This window comes from Zootermopsis nevadensis, unplaced genomic scaffold (genome assembly GCF_977971745.1).
Source record: "Zootermopsis nevadensis isolate Lab colony 2312 unplaced genomic scaffold, Znev_1.0 Znev_ptg000007l, whole genome shotgun sequence".
NCBI classification, from domain to species: domain Eukaryota; kingdom Metazoa; phylum Arthropoda; class Insecta; order Blattodea; family Termopsidae; genus Zootermopsis; species Zootermopsis nevadensis.
Window position 1 is genome coordinate 4,780,327 of NW_028259139.1, and position 25,855 is coordinate 4,806,181.

The following is a 25,855-nucleotide window of genomic DNA, read 5'->3' on the forward strand; positions in this document are numbered from 1 at the left end:
CAGATTATCATGTGATGAATATATTGATATTGCTTTGGATTTTGACATTGTGTAAACTTGAAGGTAGGTACCAATGTTTTGAAGAAACACAGTCTCTATATTAGTATTGGTATCTAACGAAAATCTGCGCATTGTCACAATCCAGAACATTGAAATTGTCTTTCATATATTCCCTTTCTTGGTTCTGAAAGTTCTGCTAACTTCATCTCCATATTGTCTCCATTCATTTGGCCTGGACTTTGCAACCACTGCAGTTATGCCTGCTCAATTTCACATAATAATTTTGAAGATTCTTTGTCATAGTTTATTCCACTCTAACTCATAATGACCTGGACTCTCTTTTGGTGAAATGTGTATATTCTCTCTGATATTTTCCCTAGCCCTGTTGATGTCCATAATGTCATTCAAGTTTCCCAAAGCTTCAAACCTATTTAATATTTTGTTATAACATTCACTTTCATACAGTAGCGTAGGGACAGCCAACATTTCTTCTTATACCGTTTGATATGTATTATGCGTATGATCAGTTAGATATTACGTTCTCATAGCGGCGGCCGTAGTATTTATCAATCCCTGTCGGATGATGCAAGACATTACAAGTACGATCCGTGCTGTTATCAAGTGCATTCAATCTGTAGTTTGTGAAGTTATTATAATGTACAGCAAATTGTGTACACACCGTGTTCACAGTTGATTGTCAAATCGCAGAATTCATTAGAATTCTTGCTGGTACTTTTAATCTGTGAGCATGTACATGACGTACAGGAATTTCAAATGTGGAATGTAATCTGTGTAAGAATTTGCTTGTAATGGTGTCTTGTAGGGTAATTTAAAGTTTGTGTGTATAAAACAACTATATTTTGAAGTCAAAAGTAAGTTTGCTATGTAGTTTGTAATAGTACCGTTTCTTTAGTACACGAGATAGTGATTGAAATTTGCCATAATTTATATATTCTATTTTAAAGATATCAGAGTTTGTGATACGGTACTGAATAGCTGCAACACGAGTTACGTGTTTTTTCGTTCGTGGTATATAATACTGGAGTTTGTGCAGAATGTTGTATGAGTCTGACACCATGAATTTTTTTAACATTATCTGTTAGTGTTGTTTCCTGGTTAAGATTGTCTTTTTGTTAGGTTAGGCCACATTAGCTTAGCTCAGCTTAAGTGGAATCAAACCGTATTTTACGGCTTGGATTTTTCCTAATCTTGTTTTCAGTTTTTGTTTAACTTGAGTTCATTTTTACTGGAATATTTTTAGAATTATTTTCACTTGAAACTACACTTACTGAATGACATCATGGAAAAGAAACATGCAATTTCAGCCTTACAGCCTTTAACATTCACTCACGGCTCCTCACAGCCCATTACATTGTTGACAGTATTACCCCAAAAATTGTTACACAAGAAAGCATAACCAATATTGTTTACATGTATGTATAATAGCTAAGAATTTTTGGTCAAGGCAAATTTATGGAGTAGAAGGAGTGAGATAGGATATTCTTTTAGTACTGGCTCAAACTTCTTTATATCATGATTCAGACTTTTTATAGAAGAGGGAAGATTATTGAATTGCTTAATTCCAGTACTGTAAACTCCTTTTTGATATTTACTGAGATTGGAATTTGGCTCATGAAGGTTATATCTGTATCTTGTATGTATGTTGTGAATATCTGAATTTGTTTAACATTTTTCAGTGTTACCCACTGATGATGAGAGCGAGAATTTGCTGTCTAGTGGAAGAATATTGATTTTTTAAACAATTCCCTATATGAGGCTCTCCTTTTAGCACCTCCCATTGTTTTAATGATTTTCCTTTAAATGTAAAATATGTTTTTGCTGTCTGCTAAGTTTCCTCAGAAAATAATTTCATGTGTTATGATCAAATGGAAGTAAGCAAAGTAGTCTAATTTTAAAGTTTAGTGCTCCTCTAAGTTGTCTGTGCAGTCAATCAATGGCAATAGGAGCTTTCCCAGAACAACTCAAATATTGAAAAGTTAAACCTCTATATAAAAAAGGTGAAAAATCTTGCATGTCTAATTACAGACCAATTTTGTTACTAACAGCATTCTCTAAAATACTTGAAATAATTATGTGTAAGAGAGTAAGTGATTTCTTAAACTCTAACAATGTCTTTGCAGGTGAACAATTTAGAAAAAATCTCCCAACTGATAGAGCCCTGTTCAGTTTTACAGATGAAATCTTAAGTGCACTAAATAATAAAGTGCATGTTGGTGGAGTATCTTGCTAAAGCATTCAATTGTGTAAATCTCATGTACCACAGATTTAATCAGATTAAACTATCTAAACCAAACTTATCACCAACTTTAGATTTGTTTGAGAAAAAAAGTCATGTCCAAGGAAAAAAGTAAAGCTGCCCCACTATACACCATGTAGGCATTTGGGGGGAGAGAAGGTACAAGTCCTACTCATTCTTGACCTCGGCACTAGAAGCGGGTTAGTGGTCAGCATCACGCCCCGACTGGGATAGCTGAGTCAGTATAGTGACTAGCTACGGGCTGGACGACTGGGGTTCGATCCCTGATGGGGGCAAGGATTTTTCCTCTAGCCTCTGCGTCCAGACTGGCTCTGGGGCCCACCCAGCCTCCTATCCAATGGGTACCGGGGTCCTTTCCTAGGGGTAAAGCGTGGCCAGGGCATGATGCTGACCACTCACCCCCATCTCTTGCTGAGGTCAAGAAAGAGTAGGAGCTCCCCCCCAAACAGCATACATGGCATGTAGTTTTTTGTGTGTTTGTATTGTATTATCAATTTGTATTTTGATGCTTCTTTTCTATGAAAGCTATGATTTTTGGTTTCTTGGTGTGATTCTTTCCACACTTCTGTTACTTTATATAGCATACATACTCCTCTTGTGGGTTATATACTGGTTTAGAGATGACTTTTTTCAGTTTAATTTCTTATAATGTCCTAATTCATGTAGAACATGTAATATAGTCCTTGAGAGGCTAATGGTCACTCATCTAGTCAGGAAACTGTTACCATGTTGTATAAGTCTGCCACTAGTCCTTGTCCTGAGCCAAATGAGTCCATTCCATATCTTCCCACCTTTCTTCTTTAAGATTCATTTTAATGTTATCCTCCCATCTATACCTAAGTCTTCTGAGTGGTCTCTTCATTTCAGATTTTCTGACTACATTATATGCATTTCTCATCTCATCCATGCTTGCTACATGTCCTGCCCATTTTGTCCCCTTTTGGTCTTATCAGTCTAATATTGTTTGTTGAAGCCCTTCATTATGCGGTTTCCTACAGTCTCCTTTTACATCTCTCATGGATTAAAATATTTTCCTCAACACCCTCAACTAATAGATTTTGGAGTGGATGGTAGCAGGTGTTCTTAAAATTTAATCTGTTTTTAATGTCACTGTTAATTTAATTTTGATTTATTGCTGCAATTCTAAATTAGTTTAACTTTGGCATTTGATACAGCTTTGTTAAATAGTACATCAGTGCAACCTAACCACTATTAACACCTCCAAGTGGCTGTAAAGGTCTCGTCTAGTTCGTGTCCAGTGTTTTTGATGGCAGCAGATGTTGATTAAGTTTGTGAGTTTGTTGGTTAATAGATAAAATAGGTTTTGTGACTTCAATATGTCATACTGTGTGTATTTTTGTGTTGTTTTGTAATTCTACTTTGTTTCAGGTTTACTTTGTAGACAGCCATGGCAGATTATTTTGAAGAAATGGGCTGGGAGCCTTTGGGCCCAGGGCAAGCACCAGATCAACTTTTGCATTTGGCAAGATTACTTAGGGACTTTGGGATGTGGGAGGAGTTGGGACATGGACAGAGACTGCCACCATCTGCATCAAAGGCTTCCATTATGAACTTGCAGGAGAAGGAAATCAAAATTTCTGGTATATATCTATACCTGATTAAATTATGGAAAGGAATACTGTATGTTTGTCACTAATTCACAAGCCACTTGTTTTAAAAATGGACTGTATCTCTGTCACAATATTTATTTCAGAATGAATTTTAAACCTTTATGTAAGACTTCTCTGTTCGTTCCCCATCTATGTAACTGATTTTGTGTTTATGGATCAGTAAAATGAGCATTATTCCATTAAGCTAGTGTTCCAAAATTGACATGACACCAAAGGTTTAAGGTAATTTTTTGTGAGGAATTATATATTTGCACTTCGTAGTTAGAAAGCCAATATATTATACTTTCTTTTAGAATTTGTAATACACACACAAGGTTCATCATCAGTAGTTTTATGTAGTGTGTAATGTTTTTGTATATATATCTGCTTTCATATAAGGCAGGGATTTGTGCATGGTTATTCATAATTCTCTGACACATTACAAAAAATCTCTAGACTTGAATAGTGCAATGGATGGTAATGTAGGACATGCCAATAAAAAGAGAAACTCTCCAAGTTTATTTTACATACCCCTTAAATGCTCTATGTGTCGGCCCTTTATGATGTGGCAGACGTCAAGCCGATAATCCATTTCTGCCCGTACCCACTGCAGCATGTCACAATCAATTTGTGAGATGGCAGCGATGATTTGTCTTTGCAGCTCAGGCAGATCCCGTGGCAGAGGCGGTACAAAGACCTGGTCCTTAACGTACCCCCATAAAAGAATCACATGGCATCAGGCCAGGTGATCGGGGTGGTGAACGAAGCAGCACATGGTCATTGGCAGCAATGCGTCCAATCCAACGTTGTGGCAAATGCTGATTGAGGTAGCCATGGGTGGACGAGGCAGTGGTAGTATGGCGGAGCCCCTTCTTGCTGATAAATGAAGTCATCGCTGTGATCATGAAGCTGCATCATTAGCCATTCCTCCTTCATCTAAAGATAGGATGTGCCAGTGACAGTTTCCTCAGCGAAGAAGAATGGCCTGTACACGTTCTTTTTAGATATGCCACAGAAAATGTTCAGTTTCGGTGAATCCCAAATGTGCCCAATTGTAGTATGTGGGTTTTCACTTCCCCATACCCGCACATTGTGTCTGTTTACCTTCCCATAAACGTGAAACGTACCTTCGTCGGTGAAAATCAGTTTTTCAGCAAAACCGTCTTCCTCCAAGTGCTACTGCAAAATTGGAAAGTTCCTCTTTCTATCGGCATGTCACGCGTTACCATCCTTTGCACCATTCAAGTCTGGCGATTTTTTGTAATGTGTCGGGCAATTATGAGTAATCCAGTATATAGGTACATACTTATGACCATGTTTCTGTTTAGTACCCCCTGTTCATGAGGCAGAATTTACTGGTGTGCTGTCTTGTGTCTTTGACAAATTAGGATGTGGTTCAGGTGAAAAACGTTTGCAGAAAGCTGTCTTAAACAACATTAACAAGTGTATCTTTGTTATGGAGATAAGCTCAGTTTTCTTTCCAGTACAGAATGAGTTACTAAATATTATTTAGATGAGCTTCACCTTCAAAGGATGTAAGTTCAATATGAATACATTAAAACTAAAGTCACCAACGAAAATGAAGGTGAGTGGTATTGTGAGAAAAAGAGAGAGAGATACAGTGTCTGCTTCATGCTAAATGAATGGTTTATATGCCAACTCTGTGGAGCCAATTGGCTCATGATGGCCTGTGACTATAAGTGTACAGAAGTGACCAGAACAAAGCCATCATCATTCTTATTAGTCACTTTTAATGTCTCTGAGTGAGGTAGTTTTCCCTCTTGAAGAAATCAGCTAAAGTGGGCGTACTGGAAGTTATTTGCCAGGATCCTGGAATGCAGACTGAAAAACATGATTCTTGCATCCATTATGGGATATCTGACTGACTGATTGCTGGGACTGGTTACCATCGTTACTCTTCCTAAGTTCTGCCATCATGTATAAAGTGAAGCTTTCATGGCGACTGAAGTTGATGAAAGACTCTTGGACTACAAGCCGCGTCAGGTGGCTGAATGGTGAATACACCGTATCCTCTGCCAACGTTTTGAGAGCCGTCTCTGCCCTCATCCTCAGGGCAGCTGCGTAACAAACTGGTCTTCTGTAGTGCACTTGCTGATGGGAACTGGCAGTGGACGGCATGGTGTTGCTGGTGGCCTGTCCGTTGCTTTGTTTCATGCTGACCAATATGAACCAGCAGTCGAGGTCAGGTGCTCACTCTTGCTGGCTTGGCCTTCCAGGCGGACAGCAGTTTTATGACAGGATACCAGGCCCGGCTCTGAGTGAAACTATCATCCCTATTGAAGTTGTTGCCATGCAGGTGGATCTGCCATCATGTCCATGAAATTTATAATAAAAATGTGGGGTATGAAAGTGCAGAAACAAGGATGTAGGAATATATCTATTGTCTCTTCTTCCTCAGACATTTACATTTGAAGTTGGTCATCTGACAATCAAGCCTCTTCATCTCTCTGTCTTTCCACAACTCCTCATTTTCAGTTTCTTCTCATGACCCTCTTTCACCCTGTGTAACATCTTTCTTAACCTGTTCTTCCTATCCATATCTTGGTTTTCCTCTTAAACATTTTACTTTCACATTCGTGTTTGAAACCTTCTTTGGAATTCTGTCTTCATTCATTCTCAAAATGTATTCTTTCTAGTTAATTTATTGTTCCTATTCTTAACCCTTTAATACTGCTAGTTCTTTTACTTTGGATCACTGCAGTCTTTCCGAGACGTTGTTTCTTGTAAGCAGGCTGAGTATCCACTATCGTCTTGCTTTACCTGTCATAGCTTTACCATAGCCACATTAGCTTTTCATATTCATGGCTCTTACCAGATGTTCTCAGCTGCCTTACACATGCTAAGGACTAGGTCCCTGCTGTGTATTTCCGTGAGAAGCTTTCCCCTGCTTGAATATTGTTCCCCTCCTGTGGTATGGCTTTAGGGGGGGATTCTTTAAGTATTGGCAGGACTAATGATATTTTTATAACAGGTGAACAGTGTCCTGTATGCTTGAAAGAATACACAGTTGGAGAAACTGTGAAAGTGATGCCATGCAAACATTCCTTCCATTCATCATGTATATTGCCATGGTTGGAAAAGGTAAGTGTAATTCTAATTTTTCACATGTATAAATTGCTAAGAAAAATCTCTATTCAGCCATGTCCGGAAGCTGCAAGTGTTATAATCCAAGTGTCTTTGCATTGCGACAGACACACCTTGGTACTTTAGTAACAGGCAAATTGACGAGGATTTGGGGATCCCGCTCTTCGCCGACCACATCAGAGCACTGATCGAGAGCTTCGATTCTAAGTTAGCTGGTGTGGGGAACCCCTTAGTCCAGCAACTTAGGAGGCACTTGTGCCAATTGAGGGCTGACAGAGGGCATGATCATCATGCCTGCCAAGGCTGTCCCTGAAAAGACAGCCAAGTCGGCACAACGAGTGTTCTGACCGTTCGGCTACTCTGACTGAGGTTTTCCGTGTTTTTCCTCAGTCTTAAGGAAATGCTAGGGTATAATTCAAAAGGGGCTTGACCAGCCATCCCCAATCATGTAGGCCTTCAGCTGAAGTGATCCCCCCCTCCCACCCACTCTGGGTTAAAATTCCAGAGAACCATCCAACCAAAATCCTTTGCATGAAGGACAGGTTGCCTGACGGGATAACATCTCATCAGCAGCAACGGCCCCTAGTTTGAATAGTCGAGGCTTCCGCTTTGACAGAACCCCTGTTAGCACAAGCAAATTCCTGTTTTAGTTATAAGGCTTTGTTTACCATTTCCAGCAATGTGTTTTGTATGCAGGAATGGTGTTACCTAGCAAGGGACAATGTCTTGCACTTGCGCAGGACTCCACCCTTAGTTAGCTTCTTGATTGGTTGGCCATTCTGCACCCAGATTTTTTTTAAATAATCTTATGTGGTTAGTATAAGTGCTATGACAGACTTAATTTGTATTTCCATTGACCAGTGTTCTGTTATTTACTACTCTAGCACCATATAGTGATTGCTTTACGTATCAATTGGTTTTTCCAAGCAATGGGAGAGCATTGGTCATTACCTTTATGCTATGAACTCAGTTATGGCCTAATATTAACGAGCCTGAAAACAGAGAAAAGTAGATAAAATGATTTTTATACTCACATCACCTAACTTTGAGTCCAAACTCTCAGCCATTGCTCTGATGTGGTCAGCGAAGAATGGAATCTCCATATCCTTGTGAATTTGCCTGTTACTAATGTACCAAGGTGTGTTAGACACAATACAAAGACACTTGGATTGTAACATTTGTAGCTTCTGGACATGGCTCCTGGAAGCTGACCTCTAGATCGGGCATGCATAATCCGTTTTAGTATAAGCATAGTTTAACTTCAAGTACTTTTATTTGTTTCAGACCAACTCTTGTCCTCTGTGTCGTCATGAACTACCAACTGATGATGAAGAATATGAAATGTACAGGAAAGAAAAACTGAGAGCTAAACAGCGAGAAGCAGAGTTAGAAACGTTACACAGTTCTATGTTTTCTTAACATGTGACGTGAAATATAGTAAACTGCTATACAAGATGCATATACTTTTAATATGACAGTGACTTCTCCAGGGCTATGCAAAATGAAATATCGCTAGGTTGGGAATGGGTCATATCATCATGTTGTTAAGACTTGATCTTGAAAGTATCCTTTGGGTGTAAAGTAGCTCATACGCAGAAGATAATTTGTGACATTCTCTGCATTGTTATTGGTGTATAGAGTTTTATTTTGCTGCTATGTGTGATGTGTTTTTTGCATGAAATGCCGCTCTTTAGATGGACAGTTATTGTTTATTACATGATGTTCATGTCTTCTGTAAGTGATGCTGTTTTTGTAAGCTGGTTTAACTATATAAATAAGTCTCCCAACTACATAGTATGAGCAGTTACTGCAACTTGTACTTGGGAGATGCCTGGTATGAACTTTCAGTGTGTTATTGACTACCCTGGTGTGTTTTGTGTGCTTTTCTTCAGTCTGTCTAAGTGAGTGCCAAGGTAGTACTTAAAACCAGGCTATGATCACCTCCTGCTATATCCTTGTTTATCTGCCATTAATACCATTTTCCTGTCACATTTGACTCTATGTCCTCTGCAGCTGAAATAACAATATTAAAGATTGTTTCTAATCTGTTAGCAGTATGAGTAGCAGAGTACTGTAACATGATGTGGATTCTTTTAAGAATAAAAGGTGTCTGTTAACGCTTATAAAGTTGAAAGAAACAGCCATTTATCTTCAAATGATGTTTTACATGTGAAATAAGAAAATTACTGCAGTGAATACTTACAACTTTGTTAGTAGAGACATTACTTCCACAGTGGTTACAGTACCATGACTTGATTGCTACAGCTTTGCTCATGACAATGGTATGCACACGAAGATTTCATTGGCAGTAGGCTTGGAGCAGCGAGGTGCAGCAGGGCTAATCATGTGACTCCACCCACTAGCCCTATTGGCAGCCAAGAATGACAGCAACTTGTCCAAGCAGGTATATATATATATGTGTGTGTGTGTGTGGATGTTCTGGGCTCAACAGACATTCCCTGATGATGAGGAGCTAGATTTTGAAATGTCAATTTTTATGGCAACCTGACACTGCTGATTGCCTGTGAAGACTTCATTCATTGGAGTCTATTCTTAGTTGGACCTCTTTGGAGTTAAAGACATGGTGTGTTACAGAGTGTAATTTGTTTCAAATATGTTTACAATTTATTAGTTACATATAATAGTTTCAAGCACTTTAAGAGAACCACCTGAAGATGACCAGTTAAGGTTGAAACATGTAGTGGATCTTAATCAAAAATTGTTGTATATATAGTCTTTCAACCTAAGGATGACAATATGTTTAAAAGGACTGCAGAGTTAAGGCAGCTCGTGTGGAAAACCTGATCTGAGAGAACAGATGGGTAATGATGAATGCAAACATTTCCATCAGTACAGTATACCATAATACTGATAATGCATTGGATATCGCAAGGTGCTTGCATAACAGAATGCATTGTGAATGGGACTCAGTCTTACGCAGCTGCAAAGGTACTTGAAGAAAAGTCATAAAGGTGTTGTTGATGTCATTTTCTGACACAGTATTCTGGGAACTGAGAGTGGCTTTTACCAATGAAAGTAATCCTTCATCATAACAGTGCCCCCCTCCATTATAGCCTGAATCAAAATGCAACTCCTGGAACAATTTTGCTGGAGTTATCTTGCTCATTCATCTTACAGTCTGTCAACCACTGAAGAATCACTTTGAAAACACTTGTGTTTTGATGAGGTGAAAAGGCTCTTCTGGGTGAAACACTCAGCCCTGATCTCTTCTCCTTGGCACTCAAGCAGGTTATGTCACAAGGATCTTGAATTTCAACTTGTGGCCAGTTTTGCAAGTTGTTTGGATGTTACTCAAGTGTGATGTTTTATTCCCAAGCTGTCTTAATTTGTAGTGTATACATGTTGGATATTATAATTTCTCTTAGGTATATTTGAAAAACAATGTTGGCTGAAGTTGGCTGTACTCGTCTGGTGTTTTAATAGTTGGCACAGTGGACTAGTATCCAAGATGTCTAGGTTTGAACCCAGCCATTGCCACTAATCTTAAATCTGAGATTTCAAGTTCTCACAGCAGTGTGTATGAAGATGGCTTGCCCTCATGATGGAGGCAGCAAGCACATCTAAAATGCCAGAAATATTCTGTCAGACTGCATGGTGCAGCAAACCACAAGACAGCCATATTTTTACATACCATCATGAGAACCTGAGATCTCACGTAGTTAACTTCTATTGGGAGGCTACTCTTCACTATGTTTGGAGATTTGAAGCCTTTGAATAAATAAAGCCAAAGACTCTTTTCCCTGCCCTTACTGTGACACAGGGGCCAAGGCACAATCCCATGCTTCCTACAGTTCCATAATCACATCCACGCTGAGGCCGGCAAGACAATCTACCAAGGGACCAACTTCAGGCTACTCGGCACATCCACCATGCCCAGTGTGAGCTGGATGCTCATGTAATGTGGTCTGGGTTCAAATCTGACAGGGAATTTGACTAGCTGAGAAATTGTTAGCTACTCAAGGAAACTTTGCACTGTTGGATTCATTTGGTTTGGCTGGGGTTGTATTATATACATGGTCACTTTTCAAAATACTTTTATTAAATGGAATTACAACATTCACCTTAAAGGACAACTGCTCAGTACAAAGTAATTCATCATCTAAGACAAAAGAGTACTCTACATTTATTCCTTCATAATAGGTTGCAGTTTTTCTAATCTTGTGCATTATATACTATCTGTTCTTCAGAGTTTTCTAAAAGTACATTTCACAAGTGGCATATAATTAGTGGAGTATGAGAGACTTCTTGTTGAATAAGCTTGCCATTGTTATCATTGGCTATTATTAAAGCATCAAATATTTTCTCTTTTGTTCGACCTCTAGTGCTGAAGCGACTAGCAGATCAGATGGGTATGCCTTGAAGCTTTTTTGTCTTGGATGGAAGTGCTATGGAGCATTTTAGTCATTTCTTATATGTAAGTGATTTGAAATTGTCTGACCTTGTAAATTACTATCGTATAAACCATATGTGCATTGGTATAGAAAATCAAATTTCAATTCCATATTCAGAACAGCTGCTTACACTGATTTTCTCATGGTCTTTGAAAAAATTTTCCCTGTCCTGACAGTAACTGTGACCCAGAAACAAATTAAGCACATTCTGGGACAAATGCTATTAGTGTGATGAACTAGATTATGTTCTAGTTTTTAGAATTAAGATAGACCATCATCACAAACTACTGGATAAGGTATTAACAACATTAATATTTTATACTCTACACTGATTTCACGTGTTTCATTTCCTTCACATTCTAAAATATTTACAGTTTTCATGAAATAAATTCCCTGCAAGCCAGAAATGTTACAGATTATAACAAGCTTTTTAAAATGAGTTACACATTCAATATTCAATATACAGCATAGGGAATGTACCATTTTATAAAACATTCAGTTGTGGACGAAGGAAGAATCATACTCCATCAATTTATTCCCAAGTATAACAAAGTTATAATTGTATTTATTTGGATCAGTTTAGGTACACTTATGATATGTGGATATCTTTGGAACTGGAAGACTCAGTACACAGTGGCTGGGTTATAAAAGGAAAAATGCAATGCAGAGCTAAGGTAAGTTTGTGCAAAAAGAGACGTTTCAGTGACTGACTTAGGTATGAAGGGAAACAAAGTTACTAACAGAAAATGAGCCTGGAAAACAGTGAAGGCACTGTATTGCAACGACTTGGATGAGCAAAAGTGGTTGACCGCGAAGTGCTATTGGAAAATCGAATGCATACTTTAAGATTTATACCGAATTTGACTACAGAAGAGAAAATTTCAAAGCAACAAGTGAACACCATTTGGTTTGACATCATATGAGAACAGGAAATTTAAATCCCTGCAGTAAGGGACTGCCAACTGTACTGTACGATTAATGGTTGGGTGGCAGTATGCTTCTGTGACATGGCCATCTGGCTCCCACAGCCACGATGCACATCTGATAAGGTTTAACCTGGGAATTTTAAGATACTAGTGTTGTGCACATACACATGCTGCCTGCTAGGGTAATTTAAAAGTTGGAACAATGAAAACTAAATGTTTATGGCCACACTACACCTACAAGCAGCTGGGGCATAAGTGATCGTGTTAATGTTTATTATGTAATGAATTCAAAAATGGACTCTTTTGTTCATTCATTCATGTAACGGATCTGCCCATCTTGAATGAATATATACTACATACATGTTCTGGTAGAGAAACTGTAGTAATAGATCATAATCGTAAGGTATTCCAGAAATGTGCATCACATTATGTCTCTTATGGCATGCTGCAACCTACAGGGTGTTCAAGAAGTCACTGTTTTTCTGTGTTATTTTATTTCAATAATTACAATAACTTTCATGGTACCTATCTATGAATTACTGACCACAGCATGATACAGTTAGTGTGTTCAGTGATGTTATGAGCCATGGCCTGAATCCATTTACTTGATCATTATTAACAGCAGATATGATTTGCATTCAACTAAGGAGCACTTACTTGCCAGTGTTGGGTACGTGGATTACCACACGTGTCAGACAGTGCAGCAAGGTGAGCAATGGTTTGGGAAGTCACCTTGGAAAGCAACTGCTGTCATGGGAGGAATATGTGTTTTCAATGGCAGCTATGAAAGATTCTCATTAAAGTGGTTGTCCATTACTGAAACCACAACATGCGGCAGTATTTCTGCATCCATCGAATGTTCACTGCACAAGTCCATAAGTAAATGGGCAGCAAGACTTCAAGTACGTTCAGCATGTTTCATCATGTGAAGGACCTGGTATGAAGGCATTTTGGCCAGCATTCATAAATGAACTTGGTCACCAGAATAGAAGTCAACATCGCACAGCGTGTACTTGTCTTTTGGAATGTTTCCAATGGCTGTCTCTCAAGAATATGTTCTGTTTTATGACCAGTGTGCAATTTACCATAGTACCCAAATCCATAATGTTGTGTTCTGGACCAAAGAGAACCCTCATTTCGCCATCAAATTGGAAAACAACCCGCCGAACATGATGCTGAGGGGAGGTTTAAGTGCCAGTCACCACTTGGTCTGCATTTCTTTGAGAGACCTATAAATCTTGTGATGTTAGCTATTATCAGAACTGAGAAATGAAATGGGTGCGGTTCCAGTAAGATGGTCCACCGCATGAATTTCTCAGGCATTTCATGACTAGTGGATTGGTCAGGGATCTGCAACCATCTCCACGCCTGGCTTCGACAGGACCTTACCCTCAACTGACAACAGGCTTTAGGGAATCATAAAATGCTGCACCTTGGTACATCACTAATGACAGGTTACAGGCCACTGTAGATGAAACCTCTGCATCCATAACACTGCATGGAGGATGTCTTGAAGGACCTGGCAATACATTCAGCTCTGATAATCATGAAGAGACTCACATACATCCACTGGATCCGTAAACAGGTAAGAGTGCAATGACTTTTTAATACTAAACTAGGAGGGCTCCATGAAAATACTGCAAGTATTGACAGTGAAATAAGATGGTATGGTGACTTATTGGACAACCTGTACATTAGCATGTCAAATGTAAGGAGAAGCATGTTAATTCTAGTTGAAGAAAATAGTATATAGTATAGTATATTATCTAATGAAGAAAAAAATTTGTAAACTTAATAAATTGTCATAATTTACCCTTGGGTGACACTGTCCTTGCTATGCCAGTAAGATTTAGTCTTACTATTGTTCATTAGATAATGAATGTTTTGATGTAGAAGCATAACAATGGCAGTCTTTGTTAATTACCTGGCCATCTTTAGTACAAAACAAAAGTTTGCGTATATCAGTTGTGTGAAGAGATTCTTTCTTATCTTCCTGAGAACTGGATTGCATTGAACACCTTTCTATTTCTTTGTCATAAGACTTTTATTAATGCTATCAGGTATATTAATTTAAAGTGCCTTTTGAAATACATCCAGGCTTAGAATAGTGCAAAATGCCTTATAAGCATTTGTCTCTTTCAGAGTAAAATTAGTTCTGACCTTTCCACTCACAGCTGCTTGAATTAATTATGAAACTGCGCCATAAATGTTTTCTTGCAGATTACTTCTTTAAGTAAACAAAATTGGAGAGTTTTTCTCTGTGGAGTACACTAAAATGTCCAAAGGTGTTCTTTATGCCACACTCTGTGGGTGTGACAGGAAATTGTCAGTAGTAATACTGTGATTATTATTATTTTAAAAGGATCCTGGGTTTGATCCCAAGTGTTGCCATATGTGATATGATCTTTGCAAGGGTGGGGAGTATGATGCATGACAGCTAGAACTTGATAAAGTCTTTATTTCTTACAAGATAATTACTATTGGTCTTCGGCTTTGTCCCAGTTTGCCATAAATAGCTACTAAAATTGTCAAAACTGACTTCAAGCAGATGCCAGTTTTACTTCTACATTGGCCATATATAAACATACTAAGACAAGAATGAATGAAACAAGGTCGGATGCAGCAGAAGACCGTGACTGTTTCCCAAGAAAAAGAGTCGTAATTAGGTGTCACATGAATAGGGTACTACGATTTTTACTTTGTCGCCACATACTCAATTCATAGAAATGTATCTATTTTATCAATGCATATTTTACGAGCACTGTTGAACAAGCAAGATATTTACAAATTAGTATCTAATTTGTAAGCAATGAAGCTTACACAATGCTCTAGTAAGCCTTCATAAGCTTTATTCCATTTATAAAATACTCTTCCCCATTATGGTTTAAAAAACTACATTTAATCTGTACATCCCTGAATCTAAAACTGCATTTTTCACTACTGCAGGGAGAAGGAAGGATATCATAAAATAATGTGAAGATTCATATCACCTTCCAAATTTATTTTATAAATCACATGCTTGATGCACATGTGATGTAGGTATGCTGCTAAAACACTATTAATATGACCCAGACGCATGAGGCCCATCCTGGGATTGGTTTCATGGCCACACCAAACAGCATTGTGTATTACGTTTGATAATTTCTAAATGCATAGGCCAAGCAGAGAATGAAAACAATTCTCAGCTACCTAATGAGATGAGGCTACAGTTCTCTCTCCAGAGTACAAGCATAAATAATGACAAATGACGACTTAATGCAACTATAGTATTATCATAAGTAAATATAAGTTTTATTGCTGAACAAAAAGATTCATAAGTATTTTTATCTTAAGGTGGTATTTAAACATTACCAAATAACCTAAATGCATTTACAATATGGAATATTTAATGAGGCGGTTTCTCATTTTCATCTTCATCCTTGCGTTCTCACCCCTTGTCAGTGTTCAAAAAGTTAATTCTCTTCTGAAACTGGTTCTTGCACATTCTATTTTGTATATTCCACAAGCACACCACAACATCGGCTACATCAATTAAATATATGCACACATACACAATGAATTATATAACCAATATATGAAATGTTATGACTGATGTTACCAGTCATAACAGTATTCAAGTATTTCATGTTACCAGTTGTAATCAACCAGAAATTTATGCAGTCTTGTGAACTTAACCTGAAGAACTTAATATACTGATACAGCTCAGCCATATTCCAATCTAAATTAAAAATAAAAAAGCTGCAAGAAGAAAATTATTGTTGTGTTTTGTAACTGGTTTTTGCAACATTTTTTTTTTTTTTCATTTCTAACCTACCATCTAATTTCAGCTTACATTAACATGAAATCTGAGCCTTAAGTTCTATAAAATGAGAACGTAATTGTGTGTGTTCTAGAGAATGAAAGGAGGGATCCTTCCCAGTATTTAGAATTGGAAAGTCATTATATCAAAGGTACATAAATAGTGTATATTTAAAATCACTTATCACGATCCACTATGTCCTGCCCTTTGATCAAGAATATTGCCCCATAAAGTCTTTGCTAATTTCTTTTTTTCTCGTTGCTGCAAGACTTCAGGGTGACTGTCTTTCCGTCGTCGATTCTGGAACCAGTAATCAACATTTTGTCGTGTGGGACTTGCGCCGGTTGGACACATGGCTGCTAGTGCATCTGCATAATGGCGCATGGCTTGGCCAGTGGGATATCTGTCTGCAAGGTACCAAGACTCCAGTTGCAGGATTTGATCATGATTCCATAGTACTCTGTGTCGGAATGGTCGATTACTAAAACTACTGAGACTGTGATTATTTGGGCTTTGCTGCTGACGAGGTAGCACGGAATGACATAAACCTGAAAATGAAGTTTTTTTTTAATTTTAAAGCTAAGGTTCACGGACTTTCACTTGAAAATCATATCCATCTATATTGACATCTGAAAGATCCACACATCTATTACCTTGATTAATTGTGAACTGGCTGGAAGGCCTAGAATCCTCCTGAAGGACAGGTAAAACTAGCTGACTGATGCCATCCAGTGTAGAAAGCTGGATATATTGAAAAGAAAGGAGAAAACGGGAATAGAATATTTGAACATGCAACTGAACAACAGTTGCTTACATATACTTAAACTCTAATCTCATTTGCCATCATCTACAAAATTCTAACCCTGTGCACCATCCTGCTACCACATACCACACACTCACTGAAACCATGACAAGATCTTTAAAAGTGTATGGTGAGATGTTCAGCCCATGACAGTATGAACTGATATGAATGGTTTGGTCTCTTGAAGGCCCGTATTTAAATTTCATCTCTACTCAGAATAACTGAAAGGTTTTAAACTAAATGAGTGTATAACTTTGAAAGATGTGGCTGCCAAATGTATACCTTGTTCCCAGGTTGTTCTAAATGTGATCATTCTGACACAAAAACTTAAATGAAAAAATCAACAATTCCTATGTCAGTATAAGTCATGTGGATGGAGGAAGGATGGTATACCTTTCAGAATCCTGATAGCCTTTAATATAAAGCTATAAAACAGGAAGTCCATACAAGCAATGACTGAGCAACAGCACAGTTTCTAAACTGAGTCTAATAAACAAGGAATTCAATACATAATTTACTCAGAGTCATTCCGTTTCAGTTCTTCAGGGTTTGTTGTGTGATATGTGCATGCCCAAGTTGAAGATAAAAGTCATTATGTAAAAAAGTACATTCTGTATTAATTTATATTTATCAAACATTGTCTCACATTTCCTGAGTTTTCTCAGGTATGAGAAATATTAAGCCAAGTTTCTTATTTGCATGGCTAGCCAATGCAAAATCCTCAAATTGGCAGAATTATGGCAGTGAGCAGAATAATAGGTGTTTAGGAAAGATGCCCCTCACTTAATGGTACCTGCACCTTGTCGTGGTGGTGGGGCTTGAGTACCTCAGCGATCCCAAGAGTTATGCTGGCGGTAGCATAGCTACTGGTAGGGCCTCCCTAGCCAAATTGGTCGAGGGGGAGAGGTCAGACTAAGACAGGTACCCTGGTCCTCCAGGTTGGGGGTTGGTCGCAAGGCTAACAACCTTGCACCGTAAAAAGGAAGATGTTTCGAAACCTCAATCAAAGGCTCGGACAGACGGACTCCGAATGGAAGAGGAGAAATGAGGAGGCCATGGACCGAATACGGACCGGAGAGCCATAGAAGAAGAAGAAGGAAAGATGCCCATGATGTGGGTAAGATTATACCCCACAATCCCAGCATTTTCTGAAGTAAAGACTATGTGTAAAGGTATGTCAAGGGTAGTAAGGTGGTGACTGATATGAATAGGGCAATTGCAGAAATTAAACCATACAACTTATGTGAACAGCTAAGATATTAATGAAAACTCTGTTCTTAAATTTTAATATTAACCCTGAAAGGCCCCGCATGTCTTTTAAAGATGTGGAATTAGTATCCCTAGTTGGCCCACCACAGACTTTTAAGACATGGCATGCATTGTATCATGTAACATAGCTTTGTGATCATTATTTTGGGTTATAATCCATTATAACAATGTCACTGTGCTCTAGAAGGATGGTCCTATAACATTCATAAACTTTGTCAAAAGGGCCTCATTCCCCTCTTTTACAAATATTTTTACTTTACTTCCCTTGACAACCAACAGCTAAGATTTGTTGGTGGGAATTACCCCCTTATTTTCAGCTAAACTCTGTAACTTTCAAATAAACACTGAGTACAAGGCTGAGAAGTATTTTAATAACTTGATCTGAAAGTGCTCAACTGAAGTGCTATTTTCACACATGTTCTAGAAGGGTTCATGTTATTTACTGGTACACTAATATGTGCCTGCTCTGATTTAGTGGTTAATTTCACCGTGGCTTTGTCACTGGTTTGTGGTCTGCTGTTATGGTCAGTTGTCCACTGTGTACTTGCATTAATTTTCTTATTTATGTAACATAATTTATTATGATTGTTATTTCACAGTGTATAAACAAACTGATCTCAGTGAAGTGACTTACACATCACTTTGTACAGTTTACAAATAATCCACTTCTGGTCTATTCCAGTTGCTAGTAATACTAGCTTTATCCGACGTGCCTCAAAGGGCAAGTGTTCTTCCTGTAACCTGAAGGAGATGAGCCAGCTTCCATAATGTCATATTTTCTATGCAGGTAATAAATAATGCCGAAATAAAAATACACCCATGATGATACCAAATTAATGTCAGAAGGCCTTTAAATCGAAAAGTCCAGGACCAACAAAACTTCCGTATTAGACAAGTTTTTATGCAATAAGGAAAACCCCAAATCTTAGTGATGTACAGTACATATAGAAAATCTTCTCTTCTACATATCACACAACATCTAAAACATTTTGACCTATAATATCTCAAAATGAAGACATTACTGTGTTCCGCTGCATGCAAGGTGAGAGAACAAGTCATGCAGCCAACGTGCGACCATGTCAACTTACCGGAAGACTACCTTCATCCCTCTGTTGTATGTTGTCAACTAGCAAAATCTGGGGCTCAGTTTTTATCCGCTTAGGTTCAGGTGGTTTTCCTGTATCATTTGTTGATTCAGTACTTGCAATGTTGTCTGCAGAATTACTGTCTTCCCCAGCTGTTACTTCTTGTGACAGTGGTTCCTCTATATCCTATGTAATAAAGATAAAATGTAAGGCACAGCTGCATTTAGGAGGAGAGAGAGTTGGAGTCTGTCTTCTCTCATCCCTGAAATGTTTGGGATATGATAAGTAATAACAATTTGTGGAACTCAGTGTTAAGGGTTCCATACACAATCAGTTAAAAGTCTGTAAGTTAACTGTGTGACATAATGACTTTTCTAAGATATGAGTAAACTGTGCAGTCCATACATCTGAATGGTTAAGTATTTGAACTGAGCAAATCTGTCATCATTTCCTCAGTAAAATGCACAGTGGAACTGATGTGTAGTGAGGAAGTGCAATTAAATGCTAATTCCTTCAGCTGGTAATAAATAAGAAAAAAGCTTTGTTTTAGTTCCTGAATGTTATCAGAGTTTGCCTATAGTATGGGATATAAACCATGTGGCTTATAGTATTTGGCAAGCATGAGACATATAATGAACAAGTGTAACAACAGTGTTATAAGGGATGCTGTGCTTTGAAAAATAAACTTTATGCACTCAGCATTTCACAGCTGAGCAATGAGAGACTTTTAACAACTGGGTGCCTCAGCAGGTAATGTTTACAAACCACTGTTGTGGTAATTCGACAAACTTCTGTTCCTTGTAGACCAAGACACTCCTGATCAAAGCACATATATCCTATAAGAGGAAAATTAAGCTATGACTGCAGAATGCACAGCTTATTTGTTATGTGTGTGAGCAACAGAGACTGGCTGCTCAGTTCAGTTAATTTGTGCATTTATTTAGCGCAGTATAATTGTACATTTTAACTGATTATCTATGGGGCATTTTACAGTTTACTTCCTGATAATTTGCTAATCTCACCCTAAAATTAAATTCCATCTGTGGTCATATAGCCTGAAATTATATTACAAAAAGTAAACAAATAAGTGCCAACATAAAAAATACACTTTTCAAGATTTCAGCTTACCAGGATATGATGAAAAATAAAATTACAAGATGATGTTGGTATATTTTCCATACTAGAACTAGAGAAGTGGCTACATCATCTACAGAGAAAACATAAGATTCCTAAAAGGGGCTTCTGATTTAAACTTAGGAAGATGGCCAAGGAAGCCAGAACAGACCATACACTTACTCCACCAAGGATTATTACATGTGAAAAGTGTCTCCAGGTATCAGATCACACTGTACATGAGCAGCCAACAAAATATTTCCCATGGCTGAGACATAATACAGTAAAACACACATATAGCATACTTCTGGGGATACAAATGTTCGGACTTATTTTATTTATATATATATGTTTCTCATACATGGTTCATAAAGTAAAATTCAAGGCATCTGACTCAGTTTATTTTTGCTTTATTTACAATTTTGTGGTCATTCTGGATATATGACACTGAAATACAAGTTCTGATTTATAATGCAAACTGTAATGTGAATTATTACAATAGTAAATAATAGTGAAGAGAAATATCCCTGTATTATATATACTTATCCTTCATGTAATTCCCTTTATTATCTTAACTGAATTGCTTCTCTTTTTAAGGAATGGCAGGGCAGTGGTTCATACAAATAAATATGGTGTATAAACACAAGTGTGTTTAATATATTCTGTAGTGCAGCACCTTGCTGTGTTGTTTTGTAACCATAAAATGAAAGAAACACTTGGGTTTTTAATGTCGGCACAGTAACTGCAGAGAACACGTCAACCACGTGTGGCTGAAATGTGTAGTTCAACATAAGAAAACAAACATCAAATGTTTAGTAGATTCATATCCATCTCTCATTTATTCCCTTGGATTATACCCTTGACATCTGATAATGCTTGTGATGCACACATGCATGGTTGTAACTATGGATAAGTGAGAGTACCTAAATCCCAAAGCTACAGCAAGGTGAAAATGCTATTATGTATGTCTTCACTATGAAGAAAGTATATTCATTTGTTACTTAATGACACTGTGAATTTCAGATGGTACTTAGCATCAAATAAAAAGGACAAAAATAGTACAGCTGCAATGAAATGGAGAAGATAGCAGGTATATGTTTCAAGGCAGTTTTGTGGAAGAATTAACCAGCCATGAAGAACCTTCACCAGAGGTCACCAGTCCAGGATAGAGGCTCAAATTGGTTACCTTCTGAATGCAGACTCAATTTGTGGTGCTCAGTAATGAGGTAAACACAGACTGAATAGTAACTAATGTGATATGAATGCAGTACTGCAGTTCACAGCTACTCTGTGTTTCTCATGGCTTGAAAATTATGTAACTATAGAAAATTAATTATGCACAACTAATGAAACTGCCATCAAAACAGCTTGTAAGATGTAAAATCTGAAAATAACTCAAAACACAATTGTACACCTTATAAATTTGTACTTTACTTCAGTATCAGATATGCAAAATAACAATAAAGTACAAGTGTAAGGTGAATTAGTTAAATGAGCTGCTTCTGCTGCTGCTGCTAATGAGTGTTCAGTTGTTCAAGAAATTCTCTTTTCTAAAAGAACCTGAGAGTCCAACATCACCATTCAAATTCCACCTATGCTTGTCTTCCTAGTGGCCCTATTCTGCAAGGTCTCCCAGTAACGTATATTCCTTTTTTCTCTCTCAAGTGGGCTATATAACCTAAACATTTCAATCGTCTCGATTTTAATCATTTTAACAATACTAGGTAAAGACGAGGTTCATGGTATTGTGCAGATAGATGTGCATATGGCTGAGCCATTAGTGCCAGAACCTAAATATAAATCCCCGGTTACTGATCAGATTCCAGCAGAACTGATTAAAGCAGTAGGCGAAATGTTCGTGTTCCGAGATACAGAAACTTATTTGCTGTATATGGAATGAGGAGGAAATTCCACAGCATGAGAACTAATAATTGTACCAGTTCATAAAACGGGTGATAAGACTGATAGTAATGGTTATCGAGGAATCTCCCTCTTATCATCCGCCTACAAAATTTTATCAAATATTCTTCTGGCAAGGCTCACTCCATACATCAATGAAATTATTGTGGATCATCAATGTGGGTTCCGTCATAATAGATCTACAACTGATCATATTTTCTACATTTGCCAGATACTAGAGAAAAATTGGGAGTACAATGACACAAATATCAACTATTTATAGACTGTAGGATTTGAGGTTTTCATGGCGGTGAGTCTGAAGATGGCTCTCTTCTGGGTTGTTGCATCATGTAGTCAGTAGACGTTAACCGACGTTTCAGAGGTCCTTGCAGCTTCCATCATCAGGGCAACAGACTTCAAGAAAGCCTATTACTCAGTTAAAAGAGAAGATCTTTACAATATTTTGCTTGATTTGGTGAACCATATCATTATGTATCTTTCAAATTTAGGACAATCACAAATAAAATAACATTAAGACTGTATTTAATTACTCTCCTAAAAATAAGGCAGGTACTTTATGATGAATAGTATGAAATATACTATTACTGTTTCATTTTATATTGTTAAATTTTACAGTTTAAATATGAATATTAGTCTCATTTCCTATGCAAGTCAACCCACAAGTGTAGAAATGACTTAAGGAAGAAGAAGTCATATTTCCTCCTATTTCAATGTGTTAGAAATATCTGTAGTATGTACATATTAACAACAGTATGACATGAGAAAGGGAAAGATGGTATAAACTAGTTATCCAAGAGTTTCAGTTGAAACTTCTAATGTTTTAACTGACTCTAAGATATTTCTCTTCAGAATACATGAAATCATTGTACTTCCTTTCCCATATTTTATATTGTGCATTACATCACCTTTGTCCTCTGGGAAGATATCACCTCATGTATAGGCACTACCCTGTTTGTGAGGCCTCGAATATGTAGAGTCTCTGCAGTTTTTAAGAAACCAGGCAGCGAGTCATTATTCATGGTAACCTCCCCATGATACATGAACTTTACTAGAGCTTTTAACTCCTCGAACCTGACATCTTTGAGAATTACAATAGGATGTGGATGGCCACTCTCCTGAAACAACTCCTGGGAGAAAGAAATGTGATTAAACCATAGATCTTCTTTCATGAAATGAACAGTCATTCAAAACAATTCAGTGTACTGTATATTGTATATAATTCACTCATGGTGCATTCTGGATTTTAAGATTCAACTACAGCAACACATAAATCCCATAATTACAAATCTTCAAATTTAACACCAAATGTGATGGAATAATCATATCATAACTGAAATAGGACATGGAACTGATTATGCAGCATGTCTTATTCACTGATTAATTATATATAGAAAATGTGCAATAGTTCTAACCTGAAAATAGCTAGAACATGCAGATAGAATTGCTCTGTGGGCCCGTAGAGAACGTCCATCACATGCTAAAGTGACATCAACAAGAAGTTCCTTCTCAAGTAGTGAACGTAAAGCCTCTGTTAATTGTTCTTGGTAACTACTCCAGCGCAAACAGAATTCCTGGTTGGCACCCATTTCTTTAAAATTAGTAAACGTTCGCTGTAACATAAGATAAATATACCAGTAATACAATGCAACACTCTGAATAACTCCTACAAAATAAATCCATTGTTTATGCCAACATAAAGAATGCAAGCGTTTTTAAACAGATTCTAACAATATTTATAAAAAGAAAATCCTTCATAATTTGCCCAACAAAAACTGTATTTATCAGTTATTATTTTACATACATATGCCATGAAAAGTTCCACTTTGTCTCCCTCTTGATTTTGCATAGAGCAATACTTTCTGTAGGGGCTGAAGCTAACTTGAAACAAGTATCAATACGTGAGAAGTAGTTACTTTCTTCTCCCTTACAATCGTGCAAATGCTAAAAATTAATCACGGCTTGTTACTATGATCCAGACTTAGTTGCTTACATCTCTCTGTGCGCACTTCATCGCAACAAACATATAATAGGGATCTTAACAATTAAACTTCATGGAATACTAACATCTACTCGCTCTGTATAGTCCACACCGCAACTCGAAAATCAAAACAAACAGACTCCACCCACCACTTCTTCTATTTTTCTTTTCCTAACCTTAATTCCAAGTCCACAACAGAAATGTACACCACTATGACGTTACACTATTGTAATTTATATCTGCCGTACTTATGCTTTCTAATACTGCAAGTGCCCATATATGCTTCACGATAAATTATGCTTGCTTATGATCAGCTGTTTTCAAGCAGTCATTTTGGAGCACACGATCGCAAGGAACAATTCCCGACAGACGCTTCCTACAGAATGATCTTGCGTGCATGTTATTAGCATATAATGGAAATAAAGTGTCAGTGCAAGTACTGAAGTGTAGTAACTGACGGCCGCATCAGCTAATATGCATGAAAATTAGTGTTGGGACAAATGAGAGGATAAATTTGTATGTCAGTAATTGACGTGACGATTTCAAGGATATAATATTCTACGGTCTAAGACATTTGGAATTAATTTTTGTCACTAGGTTATCGGAACATCTTTTCAAAATCCATGCACTGCATTAGAAGATTGTGCATGCATTATATGTAACACCTCCCCCCCTCCATTTGAGTGCCAGCATTATACTGTCCGCAAGATAACACGGAGTTTTTAAGGGTTCATGTTGTTATTATGTGTGTTACAGTTTGGCTAGTGGGTCTACGTTCCGTAAAATCAAGATACGGTTTGTTTATATTTTCAAAAGGTTTGCATTGTGCACAATGTAGGATTTGAGGTTTTCACGGCGGTGAGTTTGAAGATGGCTGTCTTCTGGGTTGTTGTACGATGTAGTGTGATAGAAGTTTACCGACGTTTCAGGGACTGGTGATGGAGGTAGCAAGGACCTCTGAAACGTCGGTAAACTTCTACCAGACTGCCTTGCACAACAACCCAGTTGACAGCCATCTTGTTACAGATGGCTTTTGCTTTCAAGTAGTAAATCACAGGATGCAACTGATCTGAATTTGCGAAGTCTTGCATCAATAATAATTCAATAAAATTGCAGGACGTTGACACATATATTCAAAATCAGTATTTCTAGGATATCAATTTGAAAAGTGGAAATTATATAATTTATACAAGCGATGATTCCTTTGTATTTTCGCAACAATTCCTGTAAAATGGGGGTCACATTTACAATAAAATTGGGGCTGCATGATTGCTGAAAAATTACCCTGTTATGGCACAGCTGTCACCTGCACATCTCCCATCTCCTACTCCATAATGAATTTACCTCAACCAAAAATTCTCAGGTAATGTAAACACGTCAACAGCTGTGGTGATACTTTGTTACGTAATTATATTTACGGTAATACTGTAGTTAACTGAAAATCACTAACAAACTGTCATTTGTATTTGTATTAGAAGCAAGTATTATATTTGTGCTATGACATGTTCGTCATCCCTGGTTTAGCCCTTTGAATGATCTGTGGAATGTAAGTAAATTT

The 25,855-nt window shown here is 37.5% G+C and overlaps 2 protein-coding genes across 7 annotated transcripts; one reads left to right on the forward strand and one right to left on the reverse strand.

Annotated features, from left to right (window-relative positions):
- Positions 1 to 620: 620 nt before the first annotated feature.
- Positions 621 to 8,834, forward strand: LOC110830723 (E3 ubiquitin-protein ligase RNF181). The gene is made up of 4 exons (XM_022065988.2): positions 621 to 872; positions 3,668 to 3,879; positions 6,881 to 6,990; positions 8,278 to 8,834. The coding sequence occupies exons 2-4, from the start codon at positions 3,687 to 3,689 to the stop codon at positions 8,410 to 8,412; spliced, it is 438 nt and encodes a 145-aa protein (XP_021921680.1). The 5' UTR covers positions 621 to 872; positions 3,668 to 3,686; the 3' UTR covers positions 8,413 to 8,834.
- Positions 8,835 to 15,311: 6,477 nt separating this feature from the next.
- Positions 15,312 to 25,692, reverse strand: LOC110830714 (uncharacterized). 6 transcript variants are annotated; one of them, XM_022065970.2, is made up of 6 exons: positions 25,582 to 25,692; positions 23,732 to 23,929; positions 23,225 to 23,446; positions 19,290 to 19,472; positions 16,784 to 16,871; positions 15,312 to 16,678 (listed from the first exon to the last, which is right to left on the reverse strand). In XM_022065970.2, exons 2-6 carry the CDS (start codon positions 23,903 to 23,905, stop codon positions 16,314 to 16,316), a joined length of 1,032 nt encoding a protein of 343 aa, XP_021921662.1. In that variant the 5' UTR covers positions 23,906 to 23,929; positions 25,582 to 25,692; the 3' UTR covers positions 15,312 to 16,313. The 6 variants fall into 6 exon arrangements, with proteins under 6 accessions (XP_021921662.1, XP_021921661.1, XP_021921660.1 ...); XM_022065969.2 differs by lacking the exon at positions 25,582 to 25,692 and adding an exon at positions 24,546 to 24,674; XM_022065968.2 differs by lacking the exon at positions 25,582 to 25,692 and adding an exon at positions 24,474 to 24,669.
- Positions 25,693 to 25,855: the final 163 nt, after the last annotated feature.

Coding starts and splice junctions, on each gene's coding strand:
- LOC110830723 (XM_022065988.2), top strand. CDS start 3,687: ATGGCAGATTATTTTGAAGAAATGGGCTGGGAGCCTTTGGGCCCAGGG. Junction 3,880..6,880: donor GAAGGAAATCAAAATTTCTG/GTATATATCTAT, acceptor TTTTTATAACAG/GTGAACAGTGTCCTGTATGC. Junction 6,991..8,277: donor TATTGCCATGGTTGGAAAAG/GTAAGTGTAATT, acceptor TATTTGTTTCAG/ACCAACTCTTGTCCTCTGTG.
- LOC110830714 (XM_022065964.2), bottom strand. CDS start 24,165: ATGCAAAATCAAGAGGGAGACAAAGTGGAACTTTTCATGGCATAT. Junction 23,447..23,731: donor CATGTTCTAGCTATTTTCAG/GTTAGAACTATT, acceptor TCTTTCTCCCAG/GAGTTGTTTCAGGAGAGTGG. Junction 19,473..23,224: donor TATCTTCCCAGAGGACAAAG/GTGATGTAATGC, acceptor TTTATTACATAG/GATATAGAGGAACCACTGTC.